The sequence below is a fragment of the Salvelinus sp. IW2-2015 genome, linkage group LG27 (assembly GCF_002910315.2).
Source record: "Salvelinus sp. IW2-2015 linkage group LG27, ASM291031v2, whole genome shotgun sequence".
NCBI lineage: Eukaryota > Metazoa > Chordata > Actinopteri > Salmoniformes > Salmonidae > Salvelinus > Salvelinus sp. IW2-2015.
Genome location: NC_036867.1, coordinates 23,629,975 through 23,652,493, shown reverse-complemented (window position 1 = coordinate 23,652,493; position 22,519 = coordinate 23,629,975). Strand labels below are relative to the sequence as shown.

The 22,519-nt window shown below is 42.5% G+C and overlaps 1 protein-coding gene across 5 annotated transcripts in view; it reads right to left on the bottom strand.

Moving 5' to 3' along the window:
* Positions 1-7,493: 7,493 nt before the first annotated feature.
* Positions 7,494-22,519, bottom strand: part of LOC111953670 (rho GTPase-activating protein 12-like) — an 85,958-nt gene continuing 70,932 nt past the window's right edge. For 2 of the 5 annotated variants that reach the window (XM_070435458.1, XM_023973092.2), the window contains exons 7-18: positions 22,291-22,368; positions 20,519-20,580; positions 20,148-20,229; positions 19,695-19,823; positions 18,817-19,020; positions 18,492-18,594; positions 14,952-15,071; positions 14,740-14,838; positions 14,490-14,567; positions 14,250-14,384; positions 13,062-13,167; positions 7,494-9,884 (exon numbers count right to left, since the gene is read on the bottom strand). In XM_070435458.1, the coding sequence (XP_070291559.1) occupies positions 9,710-9,884; positions 13,062-13,167; positions 14,250-14,384; positions 14,490-14,567; positions 14,740-14,838; positions 14,952-15,071; positions 18,492-18,594; positions 18,817-19,020; positions 19,695-19,823; positions 20,148-20,229; positions 20,519-20,580; positions 22,291-22,368 (1,371 nt within the window). In that variant the 3' untranslated portion in view covers positions 7,494-9,709. The remainder of the gene's footprint in view (positions 9,885-13,061; positions 13,168-14,249; positions 14,385-14,489; positions 14,568-14,739; positions 14,839-14,951; positions 15,072-18,491; positions 18,595-18,816; positions 19,021-19,694; positions 19,824-20,147; positions 20,230-20,518; positions 20,581-22,290; positions 22,369-22,519) is intronic. The other 3 variants (XM_023973093.2, XM_023973094.2, XM_070435459.1) reach the window with 3 other exon arrangements.

Here is a 22,519-nt window from a genome sequence, read left to right as displayed (position 1 = left end):
GAGCGACACAGACAGCTGGAGCTTTGTCTCTATTGTGATTAATGAGGGCACTAGCTCCAGTGGTGTCCGTTATGTCCCAACTCGGGATCCACGAAAGCAGAGAGACGGTCATGTGATCTTCCACCTCCTGGGGCAGGTGTGAGTATCCTCTTCATCACTTTCTGACAAACTCCTTTTGGTGTCGATCGCACTAGTTGACTTCTCTCGTGTACTGTTTCTACAGCATTAGTGGATTCCGGTGCCGCGGGGAACTTTATTGACAAGACCCTTGCCCCCTCCCTCAACATCACCTCATACCCGCTCTCCTCTCCTTTCCCGGTTCAAGCCCTTGATAAATCGGCCAGTAGGTTCCGGGACCATCACACACATCACCAAACCACTCACCCTCACCGTGGAGTTCATCCATCAGAACATCCCCTAAATCACCAGTGCAGCAGCTCACAAGGTCGGCCTCCCTTGACTTCAACCCCACCATCTCATGGTCGATGATGAAAATCAGACTGGGCACCTGAATCCCGGAGGACCTATCCCCTGTGGTACCACATCGGTTTTAGAGTCCTGTGGTTGTCCAACTTCGCGGAGGTATACCAGGACCTGCGGGAGGAATTTTCCAAAACCTGCTCCATCTGTCTCCCTCATCGCCCCTGGGACTATGCCATCGACCTGCCTGCAGGCTCTGCGCCCCCACGCAGACGCATCTGTCACTCACCCCCTGGATTCGGTCTTATGTAGCAACATTTGAAACWGTTTTTTTTTTTTACATGGGATAAAAGTAGACTCAAAGCTACAAAATGGAATACCATCCACGTATGAGGAACAATGGGAAAGTATTTCTACTTTGAAAGTTGATACACTTAAACTCACTTTTGAGAAAAGGGCCTTTAAATATTTTGGTACCTACTGGAGAGCTCTCCTTTGTCTACACCCATTCAGCATTGTTCACATGCTCTAAACCCAGCCCCACCCATCTCTTTAAGGATTCACATGTGAGATCATGCGCTAAACAGTGAGTCGTGTAGTAAAGATTTCCACCACCATCCAGTGGTGGAAAAAGTATAAATTGTTTCCTTATTAAACCAGAGAGCACAATTATTTATTAGACAGCCAGGGGCATAATGTACTTAAGTATTAAGCAAACCAGATGGCACAATTTCATTGTTTTTATTGACGGAGAGCCAAGGGCATTTGCATTTAGTGAGTCTGCCAGATCAGAGGCAGTAGAGATGACATCTTGATAAGTGTGTGAATTGGACAATTTTTCTGTCAAAATGTAACGAGTACTTTTGGGTGTCAAGGAAAACGTATGGAGTAAAGTAAAAGTTGCCCAAAAAAATATAAAGTAATGTACAGATACCACAAAACTACTTTACCTCACTGCCCAAATGCCGTCACACGAGTACATTAGGATACTTTATATACTGTTCCACATGCACTTATCACATAGTAAGCCATATAACCCAAGTTGAAACCTGAGGTAATTTTTTTTTGCACATGTACAATACATAAACAGACGCATGCGCCATATTTGTGTGGTGGACACGTGGTATATCAATATTTTGCGAAGTGGATGGTCTCTACAGAAGGTGTAAACGGTACAGCCAAATGGTTACTTGCATAGTAGCAATATCAGAWATAGATGGTCAATATAAATAAAATATATAGTATGTACAAGAACGATATCAGTGATAGACGAGGCAGTTATATGCATACAATCAGAGGTAAAGGTGGTGCTTTTACAGGCAGACCATCTATGGGAGGAAGGATGTCAGCGCTTCGCAGCAGCTGAAACCTGGTCCCGACAGTCCAAACGCTCCTTGGAGACAACACCAGGCTCCAGAGCATCGAAGCTGTGAAACAGGGAATAACAACAATAAATTCAGAAGACAACCCTGCACAACATCAATTCACCTGCACAACATCGATTCACCTAGAGTCAGMCGTGTTCTACTGATTGATACAGAAAGACAAATTCCAGATACAAATATTTTAGCATTATTATACAATAGATGAGAAATAGCATTCMGAGATATCCCTACACAGTTCATACAGGTAATGTTAGCTACTGTAATGTAAATTCACCCCATTCCGTACAAATGTGCGCAACCGCGACATTCAAACGAGGCTACAAAGAAAGCTAATGGGACTGTAGCGACTGTGTTGACATCAAAATCTGGGGTGTGAACTACGTTTCTATTCAAGCYTTGATCGACACGGTAATGGCTGTATAGTARTGGAGAAAAGTTGAAAAAAACTGACCCTCCGTTACATCGTGACGTGTCATGCCGTAACATACTGCACGCATAAAGCAACTATTTCTGTCTTACAATCTCTCTCCACCAAGTGTAGCACTTCTCTCTCATCGTTTAAAAACAAGAAATGGACAGTGACGGGGCAAGGGGGGGATACCTAGTCATGTTTTGCGTCATCACTGTAAGCAATCATGACTTTCAAAGCCGCTGTTTACTTCTGAAGATCACTTTAGCACCGCCCTAAAAACCCGATTCAAATTCGACACAAACCTTCAAATAGGTATGTAATAACACATTATATAAACTCTTTATAGTGTGTTATTTACATTTTAGAGGCGATAAGGTGTTAAGTTGGACAGATCGAGTGAAAAAAAGCCGTTTTCCCACACATCTCCTCTCCTTCTCACTATCACGCATTAGTTTCGCTTCCACATCCGCCATTTTTAAAAAGACCCGAAGGAGCTCATTGCCTTCTTGAATTATGCAGAAACGGGCAGCGTGGAGGTCATGTCAATAATTTTGTTGGAAAGGGGAGAAATTGTGCTTTACAATGGTATTGACATTGACAAGTATTACGTTTTTGGGGCGCTAAAATAAGGTCAATTGTACGAACCAAGGCGATGTACAAAAGTGAGTGAGTTTACGTTAGCTAGCCAGCCATCTAATGTCAGCTGGCGAGCTAACAGCAAGCTTTAACTAGCTAAAGTTGACCAATAGGTTCAATGTTAGCTAGTTAGCTAGCTATCATTAGGCTATAACTAGCAATGCAAAATGGCATTCTGAGAAAACAGCACTAACGTTACACACACCTGATACACAAGTTATTGTTAACTAGCAAGCCAGCCAGTTAACCTCAGCTAAAGTTAGCTAACTAACAGCAAGCTTTAACTTGGGATCTTTTGTTTAGACATAGCAAATAACTTTACTATAATCCCAATCCAAAGAGTAACAACACTAGCAATACAAACTGATAGTCATAGCAAGCTAAAGTTTCCCAAATAACGTTAGGTTTAATGTTAGTTAGCAAGCCAGCCATCGAACTCCAGCTGGCTAGTTAACAGCAAGCTTTAGCTTGCAATGAAAACAACTTTAACAAAATTAGTAACGTATAATATCTGAACCTGTAGCTAGATTCTTACCTGTATACATGGATGAAAGCTTCACGGCAGACTGCAAGACATCATGTGTTGTTTCCGTTTAGTTTGCACAGCGTGTTTGGCCCYTTGTGTTCCACTGATTTCAAAACGTATTATTTTCAGAGTGAGCGAGGGTCAGCATTGGTCGTCCAGAAAGTAGTCCGTCACAACTTTTTCCAATGACCTTTGTRGATAGCGCCTGATAAATTCAGGGCAGCAATGTTATTGAGAGCAGTATATGAACTTATTAGCAGTTCTCCAAGGCTAACGTTATATCTTTGATAATAAAAAACTGCAGTAGAGTTATCTAGACATGATGAGCAGCTCATTTTATAGACACAAGATGCAACACCGCAGACCAATCCAAACTCATCTCTCGGTAGATCCAGCCCACTTATTATCTTAGCCTTATTATCTTGGTTTAGTCTCTGTGACTAAACCAACTAGGCTCGTAATTGTATTTGCATTTACAGATGACATACAAGTTTGATATTAAGGCACATGAAAGTTCACATTATATTAAGGCTCCCCTGTGAAGTAGTGACGCGAAACATACCGGAATCGGGTCACATCTACCCTCTGACGGTGGCTGAAACCCAGGCCATGGCGGAGTACATCCATGAGGCGCTCCAACAAGGTTGCATCTTCGAGGCCAAAAAGGATGGAGGGTTACGCCCATGTATTGATTACAGAGGACTCAATGAAATCACCAAGTACCATTACCCTCTCCAGTTGGTACCGGCAGCCATCGAACAGCTCCCGGGGCCATTTTTCTTTTACCAAGTTGGACCTGCGGAGTTCATACAATCTCATCCGCATCCGGGAGGGAGATGAATGGAAGACAGCTTAGCCAATGCTCCATCAGTGTTCCAGGCACTCGTCAATGAGGTGTTCCGGGACATGCTACTCGGCTACCTTGGAGGATCACATCGCTCACATCCGAGTAGGCCTGGAATGCCTCCTGGCTAACCAACTGTTTGTCAAGGCTGAGAAGTGCCAGTTTCATCAGGAGGCTCCTTGGCTACCAAATCAGCCCCCAAGGAATGCAGATGGATGCCAAGAAGCTGGATGCAGTCAGGTCATGGCCAGTCCCAACCACCATAAAGGGGTTACAATGTTTTTTGGGGTTTGCCAACTTCTACCGCCGTTTCATCAGGAACTTCAGCTCCATCGCCTCACCTCTCTCCTCAAGGGTGGTCCCCATAGGTTGGTGTGGAGTACAGCAGCTGACGAGGCCTTCAGCCTACTGAAAAGACGTTTCATCTCAGGCCATTGCTCAAACACCCAGATCCCACAATATATGGTGGTGGACCCTTCAGAGGTGGGCGTGGGGGCAGTTCTGTCTCAACGACAAGGTAATCCACAGAAATTGTATCTGTGTGCGTATTACTCTAAGAAACTGTCCCCTGCAGAGGAAATACGACGTCGGTGATTGAGAGCTCCTGACGGTGAAGTTGGTATTAGAGGAGTGGAGACGTTGGCTGGAGGGCGCCAAGGACCCATTTGGAACCTGGAGTACATAGAGACAGTCAGGAGACTGAATGCGCCAAGCAAGGTGGGCCCTTTTCTTTACAAGATTTGACTTCACGCTGACCTATCGCCCAGGTTCAAAGAACACCAAAGCCGATGCCCTGTCCCGGGGCTACGATTTCGGGAGAGGGTCCTGTCCAGAATGCACCCATAATCCCTTCCTCTCGAGTCGTAGCCCCTGTGGTCTGGGACGTAGATGTGGACATCCGCCAGGCTCTGGGGAGGGAGCCCGCACCCACTACCTCTCTTCCTGAGCGCATCTACCTTTTCCACGGGGATCGGCTGCCAACCTGTGCGCACACAGCTGTCATTGCTGGACATCCAGGTTTTTCTCACACTACCCAAACTATCTCCGAGAAATATTGGTGGCCTACCTTGGCGCAGGACGTTAGTCGCTATGTAAACTCCTGTTCTGTATGTGCTCAAACCAAGTCCCCCCCCGGCACGCTCCACAGGGAAACTCCTTCCCATTCCCGTGGCTCATCGTCCATGGTCTCATCTATGCATTGACTTTGTCACTGATCTCCCCTCCGATGATTTCACCACCATTTTGGTGGTTGTGGATAGATTTTCAAAATCCTGTAGTTTCATTTCTTTCTCTGGTCTCCCTACTGCTCTCCAGGTCACCGAGGCACTATTCCAGCAGGTCTTCCGGCATGATGACCTTCCAGACGACATCGTCTCCCCATGGGCCCCGATTCACAGCACGGGTATGGAGAGCCTTTATAGAATAGCTCGGGCTCACGGTCAGCCTCACTTCCGGGTATAGGCCTCAGTCCAACGGGTAGGTGGAGAGGATGAACCAGGAGCTGGAGAGGTTCCTGAGGAGTCACTGCCAGGACCGGCAGGGAAAGTGAMCCCGATTCCTTCCATAGGCGGAGTACGCCCAGAATTTGTTACGTCACTCCTCCACTGGGTTGACTCCCTTCCAGTGTGTTCTGGGTTTTCAGCCAGCTCTGGCTCCGTGGACCCCGGGCCAGACCGACGCTCCTGCGGTTGATGAGTGGTTCAGGCGCGCAGAAGTGTGGAGCAAGGCTCACGTAAGACTCCAGTGTGCCGTCCCCCGTCAGAAGGAGCAGGCAGACCGCCACTGCAGTGAGACTCCCATGAACCATCCTGGGGATCGCGTCTGGCTCTCTACCAGGAACCTCCCACTCCGCCTGGCCTGCAAGAAGCTGAGCCCCCGGTTTGTGAGGCCGTTTGAGGTTCTCTGGAGGGTCAACGAGGTAACGTATAGGTTACAGCTTCCCAGTGACTACCGTATCCCACATTCTTTTCATGTCTCCCTTCTCAGGCCGGTGATCCTGGTCCCCTGGCTGATGCTGTCACCCCACGACACCCTTCCACCCCCCTGGACATCAAGGGAGCGCCCTCCTATGCCGTCAGATTGGGAGGGGTATGGCCCAGAGGAGCGGTGTTGGGTTCCCGTGGAGGACATTCTGTATCCCAACATCATCCGTGATTTCCATCTTCGCTGCCTCTACTCCCAACCCTCCCCTCCGGTGTTCGAATTCGCAGGTTTACTAACCACCGGCCTGCTTCATTATTAAGCACACCTGGACTCCATTACCTCCCCTTTATCTAGCACTCCCTTAGGTTCCTTTCCCAGGCAGTGTTGTTTCTGTTGTTCATGTCTAGACGCTACTCKTACGTTGTATCGTTATTTGTTATCTTAAACTTACCACCTGCTTCGCGACTCCCAGCATCTACATTACACCTGTGTCCCCACCATCACACAATTAGTTGTTTACACAATCAAAAAAAATCTATTTTAGGCCTCCCAAGTGGCGCAGTGGTCTAAGGCAGTGCTAGCTGTGCCACTAGAGATTCTGGGTTRGAGTCCAGGCTCTATTTTAAATCGCAATCTGGGTCATGTGGGCATCATTTGAKAGCTTATTCCATTGCCAACATGCCTAGCTAAGTTATAAAATACAATCTTACTTCAGGCAGATTGTAATTTTGGTGTGCATAGAATGGAGTCATGAGTGCATTCAAGTGCGTGTTCTGGAGCGAATTTTCTTCACAATATGACAAACAGGCTCATTTTGTTCAGGACAACCCTGTCCCAAGGTATAACACCTTGTCATCCTTGTAACTGTGGATCAAACAGTGATGATAAACGTTGATATTGTAAATGAGAGAAGTTTCAAATATGGAAATGTGAAATGCACATTTGGACTCCCGGGTGTGTGGTTTGCTTGTATGACATCAAAGCGGTATTTATTATAATCCTCAATGTCTCATCTTTCAGAACAGACTCGATTTACAGCATTTCCCTCACTCAGACAACTACAAATGTGCAAAAGTTGCCCAATTAGCGGGAGGAATGGGCGCATCATCTTGTAGCGCTCGGTGCCCAAGTTCAGCTGTTAGTCAAAACCCATACAGTGCTGTGAAGTGGAGAACCTGAGCTCTGATGTCATTTATAGCATTTTAATGTACAGCCACTTTATTCCAATTTAGGCGCTTAACAATGACAACATCTGCCATTTTCAACCCGTATACGGGATGACTGGGGCATTGTGGAAAGGGCTACCCTTTGTGTCAACTGAAAGTGAAAATGTTTAAGTCAGTTCCATTTAGTTTTAGTTTTTTATTAGACATGTCACAAACAGCAGTTAGTCTGAAAAGTACATTCAAAATGTGCAGTTGACCATGCGTCAAAATCAAGATACCATTTCCTCTTTTGTAACAATCCATGTATTTTCTCGACAATTTACAAAATCAGTGATATTTCACTCGTTGAACCAACCACTCACCATCAAAACATACATACTTCAATAAGGAAATATTTTTTTAATGTAGGCTGCTGTACATAATATGCACAGAGGCTTTTTTGCATTGTACCTTCCATCACCATAAACTTGAATGTAATACTATTTTCCAGTTCCATTTTCTCTCCAGTCCCAGTCCCGTTGAGATTAGTTTAGGTAAGGAGAGTGATTATAAAGTTGGAACAAAGGCTTGGGCCTGCATCCCAAATGGCACCCTAAATAGGGAATAGGGTGTTATTTGGGACTTAACCAGTATTCATCTGAAATAGTCATGTTAAGACTGACTGCATCTCCATCTCTTTTCCCAGTAACTCCAGAACACGAGGGAAGAAAGGATGAGAGCAGGAAAGGGAGGAAGGTGGGGAAAAGAGGACATCTCCTTTCACTGAAAAGCCAACACTTTCACACTTATAATGAAGGCCTTTCACTAGCAGAGGCCTACCATACCAAGCACGTTAGACTAGACAATAACACACATCTGTTCTTTATCTGTACACATTAGGGAAGATCTTATGTGCATCCCAAATGGCAGGCACCCTATTTCCTATGTAGTGCACTAATTTTGACCAGGGCCTATGCATAGGGAATAGGAAACCATTTAGGATGCAGCCAGTCTTCAGATATAGCAAGTTCATGTACTGTATTATCCCCCAAACACAGGTTTGTTTTGATGCTTCCCAAAAACAGTCATGTGACATACTGACTGACCACTGTTGATGATTGCACTAGGGTCAAAGGGTATTTCTGGAAGAAGGGGCYGGGCTCCAGTTCTAGCAAGGGAGGTAGGATAGGGAGGGTGACCTGTTCACGTCCAAAATCGCACCCTATTCCCTGTATATTGCCTTACTTTTGACTGGTCAAAGACTCTGGTCAAAAGTAGTGCATTATAAAGGGAAAATAGTGCTAAAATGCAGTTCCCAGATCCGATCGTGGTGAATGTTTTCATTATGAAGTAGGGGAAATACAGCTAATACACATGACTATGTCCCATCCAGTTGATCCAGGGTTCCCCTCTGAGAGACCCCATACATCATTTTGGGGTCTCGTCAGAGAGCCCCCATATTTAATACTGATTCTGTATCCATACCACTGAGGCTTTACATTGTACTTCACAAAATTCAGAGGTCAAGTCAACAGTCAATGTTCCACAACACTGAGAATATCCAGTTCATAGGTTCAGCTTATTATTATTCCAACACAAAGCAATGAGAGTAGTCTTTATACAGACGACCAAGCATGGTCTATATTCTACCACATGGTAGTAGGATATGGGCTTCCAATGACTTGACAGAGGGAGATCAGACCACCCAGCCAGTCAGTTATTCAGTGTGTAGTTAGTTGTTGTTTGAATGATCTGGATGGAGTTGTGCTTCCTGTGTTGTGATGTCATCAGAGAAAGCCGGAAGTCACTCCAGCGGTTTCTTTAACGCCACATCAATGTATCCCACAATCCTCTTCTTCTGTTTCACTCCAGTCCAAAACAATGAAAGTCTTATTCACCAAGCTCTTGTTGTATGTAGTATGTACTTAATACTGGCCATAGGAATCCAGTGTAGAACACAGTTATACCCTGTACACTCAAATCCACTGGATCACGTCACACACGGAGAGAGATCCATCCACGCCATTCACACTGCACTCCGTCCGTCGTCAATGCCTAGATCCAGCCAGCTCACCAACAAACAAACCAACCAACCCTCTCCCCTGAAGCAACTGCACCGCCCTGCTACTCACAGCAGGAATGGCAACCAAAGTGAATGAAATCTGTATTTATTTACATCATACTCATCTCTCTCAAAATGTTAAGTGCAAAGTCATTCACTAGTTTCCTTTATTAATCTTATTATCAAATGAACAATAATTACATTTTGTTTTTCTTTCTTTAAATTGCTGGGTCCACAGCAGCAATGTTTTCAGTCACAAAAATAAGCGTAATTGGGTGAGTCCGACCAGTCACCAGACCATCCTCTTCCTCTTCCACAGGAGTTTACCTCAGGTGTCATTCTTAGGTGTTTATTTTCTACCTGCCGAATATGTTCTCATACTCCAGTAAGATGAGCTCAACAATCTGGTTCTGATAGACCATGTGAACAGCGATGTTTCCCGTCTCCGTCTCAGGTCTGAGCAGGGTGGGGCCGAAAACGATCGCTACGCTCTGGGTCGTCATACGGTTGGCCTCTCCATGATCAATCACCCTGGAGAGAGACAGGAAGGCGAGAGGAGGAGAGAGTGGGATACAGGGAGGGACTACGAGCAGAAATCTGCCAGGCAGTTCCAACACAAAGGCACATTTTTCCCTTGAGGCCCCCATTATTAGCCAAATAATGATCATTATGCGCAAAACCCCCAATTTAGACAGGCCCACTGTGCTAAAGATGGACCAGAACCATCTGGCATTTTCCCGAACTGCCCTATGGTCAGTCCGTTTTGGTGAAATAGGCATATCATTTAGAAAACACATTACAGATGTTGGTTGGTCAACAAAGGGATCAGGTATACGCTGGAGACAAAACGTATATAACATTTATTAAGTAAGCTACTGCTAGTATTCAAAAAACATAAGATGCAAAATACAATATTAAACAACGTCAGGTAATATCGCTGCTTTTAAATGGAAATCAAAATCCTTGCATACAGAAACGCTGCTCCACAGTAACATTATTCATTGGAAAACCCAATTAAATCCCCTTGTCTCATATACATGGGTAGCATCCCAAATGGCACCCTATTCCCCATATAGTGCACTACTTTTGACCAGAGCCCTGGTGAAAAGTAGAGCACTATGTAGGGAATAGGGTGTCATTTGGGATAGACTTCCATATAGACAAAATGTCACACAATACATTTCCTAGAAGAAACACCAGATCTAAAAGGTATTGCATTATGGCAAACACAGGGCCATATAAATGCAAATAGTGCTTAGGCAAATGTCATTCTGAACATACTGTATGATATAGCCCCGAGCTCCAATGGGCTGAGAATCTACCCCGAACCCTACTTATAGGTCCCCTGGTCCTCTGTACCTCAGACACATCAATCTGAGAATAAGTCAACAAACTAAGATAGTAGTGAGGACTGACAGGCTACTGTGGGTTATTGACAGAAAAAGAGCAGACAAACAATACAGAGTCCCAAGCAAAAGGGACAATATGTGGTAAATAAACATAATATATTATATTACCCAGAAGAAGACACTGTATGCTCAAACGTTGGTGCTTACCTATTCAATCCATGGGAGCATATGCAACTTCTTACATTTTTTTCATAGGTAAATAGGTAAAGATCTTCTTAAACTAGCCTGATCTCCGCTTTTGTCTGGGCTTGATGTGAATAGCCAGTAATACACGCGTTAGCCACTCTAGCATGGCGGTGAAACATTGTGTTTCATAAAGAAAGTATGCAAGTCCAAAATGCAAGACTTATTAAAGACCAAAAATTGTAATAAAAAAATAAATATATATCAGTTTTACTTGAGGACCAAAATATTGGCTGCGGAACCATACAGATTGAAAATCTCTTCTCATAGTTGAGATGTGCCGATTCCGTGGCACATGGTTTATGAACGGATACGCAAACAACTCTTGATTCAAAACTTTTGATTCAAAAAAAATAATTATACAAAATTCTTGCCACAAACAGAATGTTATGTATATGGGGCATATAACCATCTCAGCTCTGCAGATTTTGCGACAAGTAGACAGAATCACTAGATCACTTATTTTGGTATTGCCCCTGAGAGTAGCTGAGTGGTYGGTTTAAAAGCTCATGTTCTATAATAGTTATGACTGAAAACACAATGTATAAGTACTATCTACAGTTGAAGTCGGAAGTTCACATACACCTTAGCCAAATACATTTAAACTCAGTTTTTCACAATTCCTGACATTTAATCCTAGTAAAAATTCCCTGTCGTAGGTCAGTTAGGATCACTACTTTATTTTAAGGATGTGAAATGTCAGATTAATAGTAGAATTATTTATTTCAGGTGGGTCAGAAGTTTACATACACTCAATTAGTATTTGGTAGCATTGCCTTTAAATTGTTTAACTTGGGTCAAACGTTTCAGCTAGCCTTCCACAAGCTTCCCACAATAAGTTGGGTGAATTTTGGCCCATTCCTGCTGACTGATGTCTTGAGATGTTGCTTCAATATATGAACATKATTTTCCTACCTCATGATGCCATCTATTTTGTGAAGTGCACCAGTCCCTCCTGCAGCAAAGCACCCCCACAACATGATGCTGCCACCCCTGTGCTTCACGGATGGGATGGTGTTCTTCGGKTTGCAAGCTTCCCCCTTTTCCCTCCAATCATAATGATGGTCATTATGGCCAAACAGTTCTATTCTTGTTTCATTAGACCAGAGGACATTTCTCCAAAAAGTATGATCTTTGTCCCCATGTGCAGTTGCAAACCGTAGTATGGCTTTTTTTAATGGCGGTTTTGGAGCAGTGGCTTCTTCCTTGCTGAGCGGCCTTTCAGGTTATGTCGATATAGGGATCGTTTTACTGTGGATATAGATACTTTTGTACCTGTTTCCTCCAGCATCTTCACAAGGTCCGTTGCTGTTGTTCTGGGATTGATTTGCACTTTTCGCACCGAAGTGCGTTCATCTCTGGGAGACAGAACGCGTCTCCTTCCTGAGCGGTATGACGGCTGCGTGCTCCCATGGTGTTTATACTTGCGTACTATTGTTTGTACAGATGAACGTGGTACCTTAAGGCTTTTGGAAATTGCTCCCAAGGATGAACCAGACTTGTGGAGGTCTACAATTTCTTTTCTGAGGTCTTGGCTGATTTATTTTAATTTTCCCATGATGTCAAGCAAAGAGGCACTGAGTTTGAAGGTAGGCCTTAAAATACATCCACAGGTACACCTCCAATTGACTCGAATGATGTCAATTAGGCGACTTCAACTGTATTTAGATGTAATGTGTATAAAAAGATCAAATTACTTTATTACTTTACAAGTGTAAAAATAAATAAAATAAAATGCCATGTATGTAAAATGTGTGTAGAATGTACAAAACAAAGTTTATGGGGAAAAGAGAGGGCGGATGGGCAATTATTTATTTTTTCTTAAACGATGAACGTTTTCTTTCTCCCTCCTTCTCGTCTCTAGTTTAGGAGGAAATCAAAGTCTTTGCAGCTTGAATGGAGAATGCTTCATGTACGAACCGGTCACAGGGGGACATGAGTGTATTACCGACTGTGCACATCAAGCCCAGACAATAGTGGAGATCCATAAAGCCCGCTAGCGGCTTCCCAGGCTACTCTTAAACAGACTAGCACAATGAATTATGAGCTGGGTCTTGTCATCCATCAGAGAGTATTGACTTTAGCTTAGCAGAAATGTAGGATGCTTTTTGCTTACCTTCTGAGATGCTTGAAGAGGCATTGCATTGTGTCGTGATTCGGTTTTGGCAAATGCTTGATTAAGTCTTTTATCAAATTCACTCGCTGCTTGTAGTCTGAGCATTCTGGAACAGAGGGAAAAATGTAAAACCATTAGTTTCATTGCATATGTAGAAACACAGCATTTACATGATCCTGATTAGGGTTGCAAATGAAGGGTATATTACTTTCTAAGTTTACCAGTAAACTATTAGAATGTTGGTAACTTTCAAGGATTTTATGTAATTTATCACAAGACATCTAGTGGACTTTTTGGGTACTTCAGATTATCACAAGCGTCTATAATTATCCCTGGCCCACTTTGTGGCCTTATCACATGTAAAATATCTAAAATAATCAAACAAGATTATTTTCAAATAGAAAATAGAATGACAAAGCTGTAAAAAATTATCCTAAATATAAACCATCAATTTAGTGAATACCGTCGGTGCCTAAAATGAGGGTTTCAGCATTAAATAGCTTTTATTTATTTATTTAATGTCAATTTGTCTTTGTTGTAAATGTTTCGGAGCCAAACTAGTGGCAGTTGTAAAAAAAAAAGTCAATAGTTGGAAGAGTTCATTGAAAATAATTCCATTGTTGATTATATGCTTATTTCATTAATTAGACTATTTTCTCTTGAACCATATAGAAACTCCAATAGAAACTCATGGACAATATATATAAAGATATAAAAAATGAATATTATACTGTATATGAATACATTAAATGACCAAAGTTACCATTGATTGCCATAAATTACCTGTTAATTACCAAAATTATAGAAGATTCCGGTAACTTTGGTAAATTACCGTAGTTTTGCAACCCTTAATCCTAATACATTTTTGTGAATTTAAATGATAAGGGTGCCATCTTGTGGATACATTTAAAATAGCACACATTTGGAATCACCAAACCAAGTGGTAAAGCATATGAAGTCAATTATGTCTTAATAGGCATCGTCTTTAAGCAAACCATCAAACCTTGATTTTACCATTATAAATAGTGGCTCAGTAGACAGACATATAATGTATACGTTATAGAATTAGGAATTAGAATAGGAATTCGTAATTTAATAGGATCTCTATGTTATATGTGTTGTACAGTACAGTGTTTGTTATACAGCAAAGTGAAGTCTAACAGTGTAGTCAAGTGTGTTACTACTCACTGATGGCGTTGATAAAATCGTTGAAAGAGTCGTAGGTGAAAAGGGGCTCAGGCAGCTCTCTGAATAACATCTTCAGGGCTCCTGTAGTCACGTGGATGTCTTCCCACTTACTGTCATCCAGCTCTACCTTCTCATCTGGAACACACAAACAAACAAGGTTTGCTCTTTTAGTACTATTCCATTGGTTCCATGGACAATTCCACTGGTTCCAAAAGAAAACAAAAACTATTTTTGACCTACCGTGATTGACAGCATAGCGCAGCTTCTGTATCACGGCTAGGTTCCCACTCACTCTGTATATCCCATCTATACTCAGACCTGCAGAAGAGAGGACATGGTCAGAGACACAAAGACAAGAGGACAGAGACATAGAGGAGGGTGAAAGAGAAAGATACAGAGACAGCATTATAACTCATTCAGTACACATAATGGAAACAAAATGGCTAATTTTAAAAGGCAGAAAGAGGGAACAGAAACAGAGAGGTCATACCTGTGTTTTCCACGTGGTCGATGCACATGGTGACAAAAGTGGGCACCGAAGTGTTCTCCCTCTGACACAGGCTGCTGAGGCTGCAGCCAAACACCTGGTCTGTGGCGCAACACAAAGCAAGAGAAGTATATTTTAATTAACAAATAAAGAGAGAGACAGGCATGTCAAATGTCACCTTTATAGGAACTGGCTTGCAGTGAGGCCATCCGTACCTTTAATGTAGCCCTTGTCTCTGACGGCCTGGTAGGTGGGTCGGCGAGTCAGGAACTTCTTCAGCTTTACTCTGGTCTTCTTCTGGTCCGAAGAGTCTATACTCACAGACGTCTTCATCGCTGAAAGCATATGGAGGAAAATGACAAAACCTTTTCAGATCACTGACACGCAAACAAATACGCAAACATTCTCACACGCACGCAAGCGCGCCAGTGTTAATTCAGATTTAGTCTAGTCTTTGTCATTTTGACTAAAATATCATTAAGTCGTAGTCACATTTTTTGTAATTTCAATAATGATTTAGTCTAGATATTTTCAAAATAATAAAAACAGTGGGCCATTTTAGTTAACTAAATGTCCTTTCATTTTAGTCACATTTCAGTCACATCACATTTGTATTGCCTCATTAACCTATAGTAAACATAAATCACTGACTTCCATGTGCACAAACATACATAGCCTGGTCCTACCAACATATGTTTCTATTCTCTTCCCAAAAGCAGAAAAATGTAAAACATACAGTATCAGTCAAAAGTTTGGACACCTGCTTATTCAAGGTTTTTTTTTCTTCACAATTTTCTACATTTTGGAATTATAATGAAGACTTCAAAACTATGAAATAACATCATCATCATGTAGTAACCAAAAAAGTGTTAAATCAAAATATATTTTAGATTCTTCAAAGTAGCCACCCTTTGCCTTGATGACAGTTTTGCACACTCATGGCATTCTCTCAGCCAGCTTGACCTGGAATGCTTTTCCAACAGTCTTGAAGGAGTTCCCACATATGCTGAGCACTTGTTGGCTGCTTTCCCTTCACTCTGCGGTCCAACTCATCTCAAACCATCTCAACTGGGTTGAGGTCGGGTGATTGTGGAGGCCAGGTCATCAGATGCAGCAGTCCWTCACTCTTCTTCTTGGTCAAATTACACAGCTTGGAGGTGTGTTGGGTCATTGTCATGTTGAAAAACAAATGATAGTCCCACTAAATGCAAACCAGATGGGATGGCGTATCGCTGCAGAATGCTGTGGTAGCCATGCAGGTTAAGTGTGCCTTGAATTCTAAATAAATCACTGACAGTGGCACCAGCAAAGCACCCCAACACCATCACACCTCCTCCATGCTTCATGGTGGGAACCTCACATGCAGAGATAATCTGTATGCCTACTCTGCGTCTCACAAAGACATGGCGGTTGGAACCAAAAATCTCATATTTGGACTCATCAGACGGAAGGACAGATTTCCACTGGTCTAATGTCCATTGCTCTAACGTCCAAGTCTTTGGGTCTTTGGGTCTTCRTTTGGGTCTTCCTTTCCTGTGGCGGTCCTCATGAGAGCCAGTTTCATCATAGCGCTTGATGGTTTTTGCCACTGCACTTGAAGAAACTTWAAAAGTTCTTGAAATGTTCCATATTGACTGATCGTCATGTCTTAAAGTAAAAATGGATTGTCGTTCTATTTGCTTATTTGAGCTGTTCTTGCCATAATATGTACTTGTTCTTTTACCAAATAGGGCTATATTCTGTATACCACTCCTACCTTGTCACAACACAACTGACTGGTTCAAACACATTAAGGAAATAAATTACACAAATTAACTTTTATCAAGGCACACATGTTAATTGAAATGTATTCCAGGTGACTACCTCATAAAGCTGGTTGAGAGAATACCAAAAGTGTGCAAAGCTGTAATCAAGGCAAAGGTTGGCTACTTTGAAGAATCTCAAACATATCGTTTGATTTGTTTAACACTTTTTTGGTTACTACATGATTCCAGATGTGTTATTTCATAGTTTTGATAAAGAAAAACCCTGGAATGAGTAGGTGTGTCCAAACTTTTGACTGGTACTGTATATAAGAATAATATTATATAAGAATTATTTGTCCATGCAAATTCCTAATTCAGCCTACACAGATATTGCACATTACATACAAAACAAACAGACACACACAATCAGAGAGAGCGACTAGATGGTGCCGCAAAGTATTGGCAAAGTAGTATAGGTTGCACCTCCATTACTTGGTCACGTCATTGCCATTGTTATCAACGTTCCACAGACGCCGCAGCCACATTAATGTCCAAAAGTAGAACAGGGGCTAATGACTGTTTCGCCCAGTGATGTAGTTGAGTCACTAAACCTTGATTCCCCTGTGCTCGAGTCCAAGTCAGAATCACCAATGCTCAAGTCACGAATCGAGTCACGAGTCCCAATTTCTAAAGTCCGCGTCCCAGTGCTCGAGTCCTGGTCCAAGTGCTCAAGTCTGATCCACATTAACTCAAAATAAAGTTATTTACCCAGATATAGCATAGTGGCAAGAGGAATTTAGTCAATAAATGTTTTGCTCTCTCCTTTCCTTAGTTTCTGTGCCACCAAATGTTTGCATATAGGCTACTGGTAATGTTACCATGGCCACATTCAGTTAAAAAACATTCTTGAACGTTGCAGATAGGAATTCCATGAACAGAGKCAACATTATTCCTTATTCAACGTATCAGAGAGGCATGTTTGTTCTACATAGCCTATTTCTTTCTGAACATTCCATAATGTTGCAGCCAGCTGAACGCGCCCCAGGTTGTTAGCTTTCGGTAGCTAATGAGGTAACATGACTGAACAAGGTGTAGCCTAAACAATGGTTAACGGTCAGGTCCGCAAGTAGCCTAGTTTTAGAACGGCCTGTGATATGCTTTATGAATGTAAAATCCGCCAATGCACGATAGAAAGAAAAAACCTTAGCGCCATGGGTCATGTCTTTGCAACGATAGCCTAAGGGCTAGAATCAAGCCATTTTCTCTGAGGAAAAGAGGGAGAAGTGGGAATTGAAGTGGGAAAAGTGGGAGGGTTYAGTGAGACTACAAATTCAAAGACAGCCTACTTTTCCAGAGCCTAATCATGGGAGAGAAAAACATAGCTAGACTGTTGTTTTACTATTAAACTCAATGCTGCTATTGTTTTTAATTTTGTTAAGCAGCTTGTGTTTCTTAACCAGGCACAGGGTAGCTAACTAGAAGGCTGGTAGTGACTGGTTAGCTACAGGGAAGCAAGAGAGTTGCCTGCGCAATGTGTATAATCTGAGGCGGAGCCGGTCTGCCCACACTCATCGGTTGCTCCCCTGCAACTCACCAGCTGTGACCTTTCCTTCCCAATGCTGAACAGAATTGCGCTGCACATCTATGCTGCTAATATTAATTGTGCCTTTCACTGAAAAGCTCTCAATCTCTCTAAAAACTATTGTCCAGTCCATTTAGTAGTCAGAGGTAATTTTGTCTCATCTCGTTTTAGTCAACTGAAATGAAAATACATTTTTGTTTGGTTATAGTTCTTCCTGTGTCTATTTTGCCACTGAAAAATTATGAATATTTCAGTCACTTTTTGTTGACAAAACTAACACTGACACATGCGTGAGCGCGACACACACACACACACACACACACACACACACACACACACACACACACACACACACAACACACCCACACACACACACACACACACACACACACACACACACACACACACAGTGTATTTAGTCAAGGAACCTCTGTTTTTCTTGGAGTCTCTGTGGTCTTTCTCCTTGTCTTGTTTTTCTGCACCGGGGGACTCAGGCATGTCCTCCTCTAAGGCTTCATCTGACTCCCATGCCTGTCCACACACACAAACACCACAAGTTATTCAAATCAACCTGGATCACCTCTGCTGTGAAAGGGAGTGGTACTGAACAGATTACAGATAAATGCATACATTTCAGAAGCCTCTCGTTGTGGATGTTGACAAACCTGACTTGTACTTTACAGAGGTGTGGTACCGTAACTACTATGTTGAGAACTGAGAAGATAGATAGGCTGAGAAGAGTGGTCCACTCACATGTGTACTGATGGTGTCCGTCAGGACTCGGTACCAGTCGTTGATGACGCTGTCGATCTCTGATTGGATCAGCAGCTCCGTCCCCTGACGGGTCTTCAGCTCAATGACGTGCTTCTTGCTGGACTTATCCTTCGAGGCCCAATCAACTGAGCCCCCTCTGAGATCCACAGTGAATTCCGGCTTCGACTGGTTACCCCCAAACTTCTACAAGGAAATCAACATTCAGACAATCAATCAGATAAGAGCTGGTTTTCCATCTCAAAGATAGTAATAGTGGTAAATCTTTCATGAGTACTTTTCCCACCGCTATTATTACAAGTTGCATTAAAAACAACAAAAGCAGTGTTAGGTTACACGTTACTGTGTTATAGTTATACATGAGTTATTAAGTGCTAGGTTTACTTGAAGATAAACACAGATGATCATATTCACACCACTGTGTTACAAGCTGGATATTTAGTACTGTATTATTATGAAGTTAAATTGTTATCACATTTTTTAAAGCACTGTATTATTGTACGCATTTTTACACCACCTTTATCTAAGAAACAGCTCCTCTATTTTCTTTTTCATATATTGTTTTAAAAATAGAAACTCAATCATGTATTGTTCATTCTTTGGAACACTCTTTTAGTTTTTACAAACATCCCCTCTCAGGCAAACTGGGGAAACCAATCAAGACGATTCAATCTTCATATCATGATATCAGGAAAAATAATCCAGAGGGAGCGCATGCCTGAAACTCAAAGTTCCCTCCTCCCCCTTGGTCACCCAATCAGATGAGGTTATGGGCAGCAGGCAGGGGATAGGACAATGTGAGTATGATGGAGAGGCAGAGGGACAAATGGGAGACATGCACAGGGGCAGAGGAGACATACAGTGGCAGCCTTGGAACGCTCATGGACAGAGTGGTCATAGGAGACAGCTGGGCGAGGCTTGACCGAACGCTTCCAGTTGGCCAGCAGAGTGAGCAGCAGCTCAGGGATGGAGCCACTACGGTAGTAGGACTTTGGACGAGGAGAGGAAAGAGGAGAGGAGGAAGGAGAAGTAAGAGGGAGGGAAGGATGGCAAATGAGAAATAAAGAGTCACAGACTGATGAAAGAGAAAACAGGAAGAGGTATGGTGTACTACTACTAAATGGAGATAGACAGCCAGCCAGGTAGTTCTTAGGCACTACCACCCTCCTTTTGAGGTAAAAAGAATCCTGCAGGTTATTGGAAAAGTAGGGGAGGCAATTAGCTCAAATGTATTTATTTTTTAATCCAAAAATGTACTTCAACTGTACAAACTCTGCCACATTCTGTCACCCAAGATGGTTCTTAGTACGTACCCAGCTGGTCCCACTCCCCTGTCCTTTAGTGAAGAGCAGCGAGGAGCCCTGTAGCACCGTCCACGACGACGTCCAGTTCTTTCTGTTTGAACCATTTCACAACACAACCATTTATCAAGCATCAACTACTTCACAACACAGCCCTTTATTAACCATCAACCAAGTCAGAACACAACTATTTATCAACCACGTCCCAACACAACCATTTATCAACCATCAGTCTGTCCATTATTTCAACAAAGAATCAATAAAAAAAAWATATATTTATTGTTTTGTTTGTATGATTCTGTATTATCCTCCAATTTCCTCATAAGAGAATGATAACATTTTCTAATCTAATCTACAAGATCTTTATAATGTATCTTCTCTACCTGACTTTTTTGCCATTCTCAGTTATTTTGGTGACGTTGAGGACTCCACACTTCTCAGAGGGCTGTGGAGAGAAATAGACAGGAGACAAACACAGTCAGACCCAGGTAGTACAAACACACCACACACATACTGCAAAAAAAGGTGAAATCTAAGCAAGTCTAAATATCGTATTTTATATTAATTCACTTAATTTTGTTTTTTCGTACCAAGCTAATTTATCTAATGTCATTGGCAGATCATTTTGCTTATTTTAACATAACAAATATTTAATAAAAGTAATTTATCTTATTTCAAGATATTTGTCATCTTAAGGTAAAATATCTTGAAATAAGAATAAAATAAACGTATTAAGATTTTTTGTAGGTAAATACATATAGATTTTTATTTATTTAACTAGGCAAGTCAGTAAGAACTTATGAACAAACTCTTGTTTACAATGACGGCCTACCCCGGCCAAACCCAGACAACGCTGGGTCAATTGAGTGCCGCTCAATCACGGCCGGATGTGATACAGCCTGGATTCGAACCAGGCTTGTGACACCTCTTGCACTGAGATGCAGTGTCTTATACCGCTGCGCCACCCGGGAGCCCAAATCTGCCAATATCTGCCAATGACGTTACATAATTTAGCTTGGTTTAAAAAAAAGACATATATACACACACACATACATACAAATTATAATAATAATAATCTTAAGTGAATTATCACTCAATATAAGATATTTTTTTAGGCTTACTTGCATTTCAGTTTTTGCAGTGCGCACACACACACACACACACACACACACACACACACACACACACACACACACACACACACACACACACACACACACAGCAGGGGAGAGGGAAAACAGCCAGCGGCGGGTGAGATACAGAAAAAGAATAACAATATAATAAGGCTCGTGCCTTGAGCACACACTAACACAAACATACACTGAGTGTACAAAACATTAGGAACACCTTCCTCATATTGAGTTACAGCCCCTTTTGTCATCAGAACATCCTCAATTCGTTGGGGCATGGACTCTACAAGGTGTCGATAGCGTTCCACAGTTGTGTCAAGTTAGCTGGATGTCCTTTAGGTAGTGGACCACTCTTGATACACAAGGAAAACTGTTGAGCGTGAAAAACCCAGCTGCGTTGCCGTTCTTGGCACACTCAAACCGGTGCACCTGGCACCTACTACCATACCCAATTCAAAAGGCACTTCAATCTTTTGTCTTGCCCATTCACCCTCTGAATGGCACACATACACAATCCATGTCTCAATTGTCTTTAACCTGTCTCCTACCCTTCATCTACACTGATTGAAGTGGATTTAACAAGTGACATCAATAAAGGACACCTGGTCAGTCTGTCATGGAAAGAGTGGGTGTTCCTAATGTTTTGCACATTCAGTGTATGTACTCGCACACACAAAAAGTGCTAGAGGAAATGGGGTAGGGAAAGGGGTGACAGACGTCGTTCCTTCTACCGGCAGTAGAGAGTGGTATGACACAGACACAAACTACTGATTCAAACAGTCTGTGATCAGTGGTCCCACAAGGTGAACGACATTACCCTAACAGAGAAACATTCACCATAAACTAAACTATTGGACAGTAGAATGGACATTGGCTATGGTAGCAGARAGGAGAAACAGAAAGGACACATGCAGGAGAGAAAGAAAGAGAGATGCAGAGGATAGAGGATGATGGGTAAAAGCAATGCATAGTGGGAGAGGCGATGGATGTTGCATGTTGTGGAGCGAAAGCTTGGGAATACTGACGATTGAGGGGTGCTTGGGAGATGAGGGGCAGGAGTCAAAGTCAGGAGAACTCGGCTTGGGGACTGTAGGCCCACACTCCTACACAATGATACAGACACAATGATAAAGAACAAGGTCAACATGATGATGATGGAAACTAGAGAAGATAAGCGGAAGATTATGGTTAGATTTATGGTTAGTTAAGTCAGGAAGAGAAAATTAATCAAGGATCTGGAGCAGAAATCCTTCA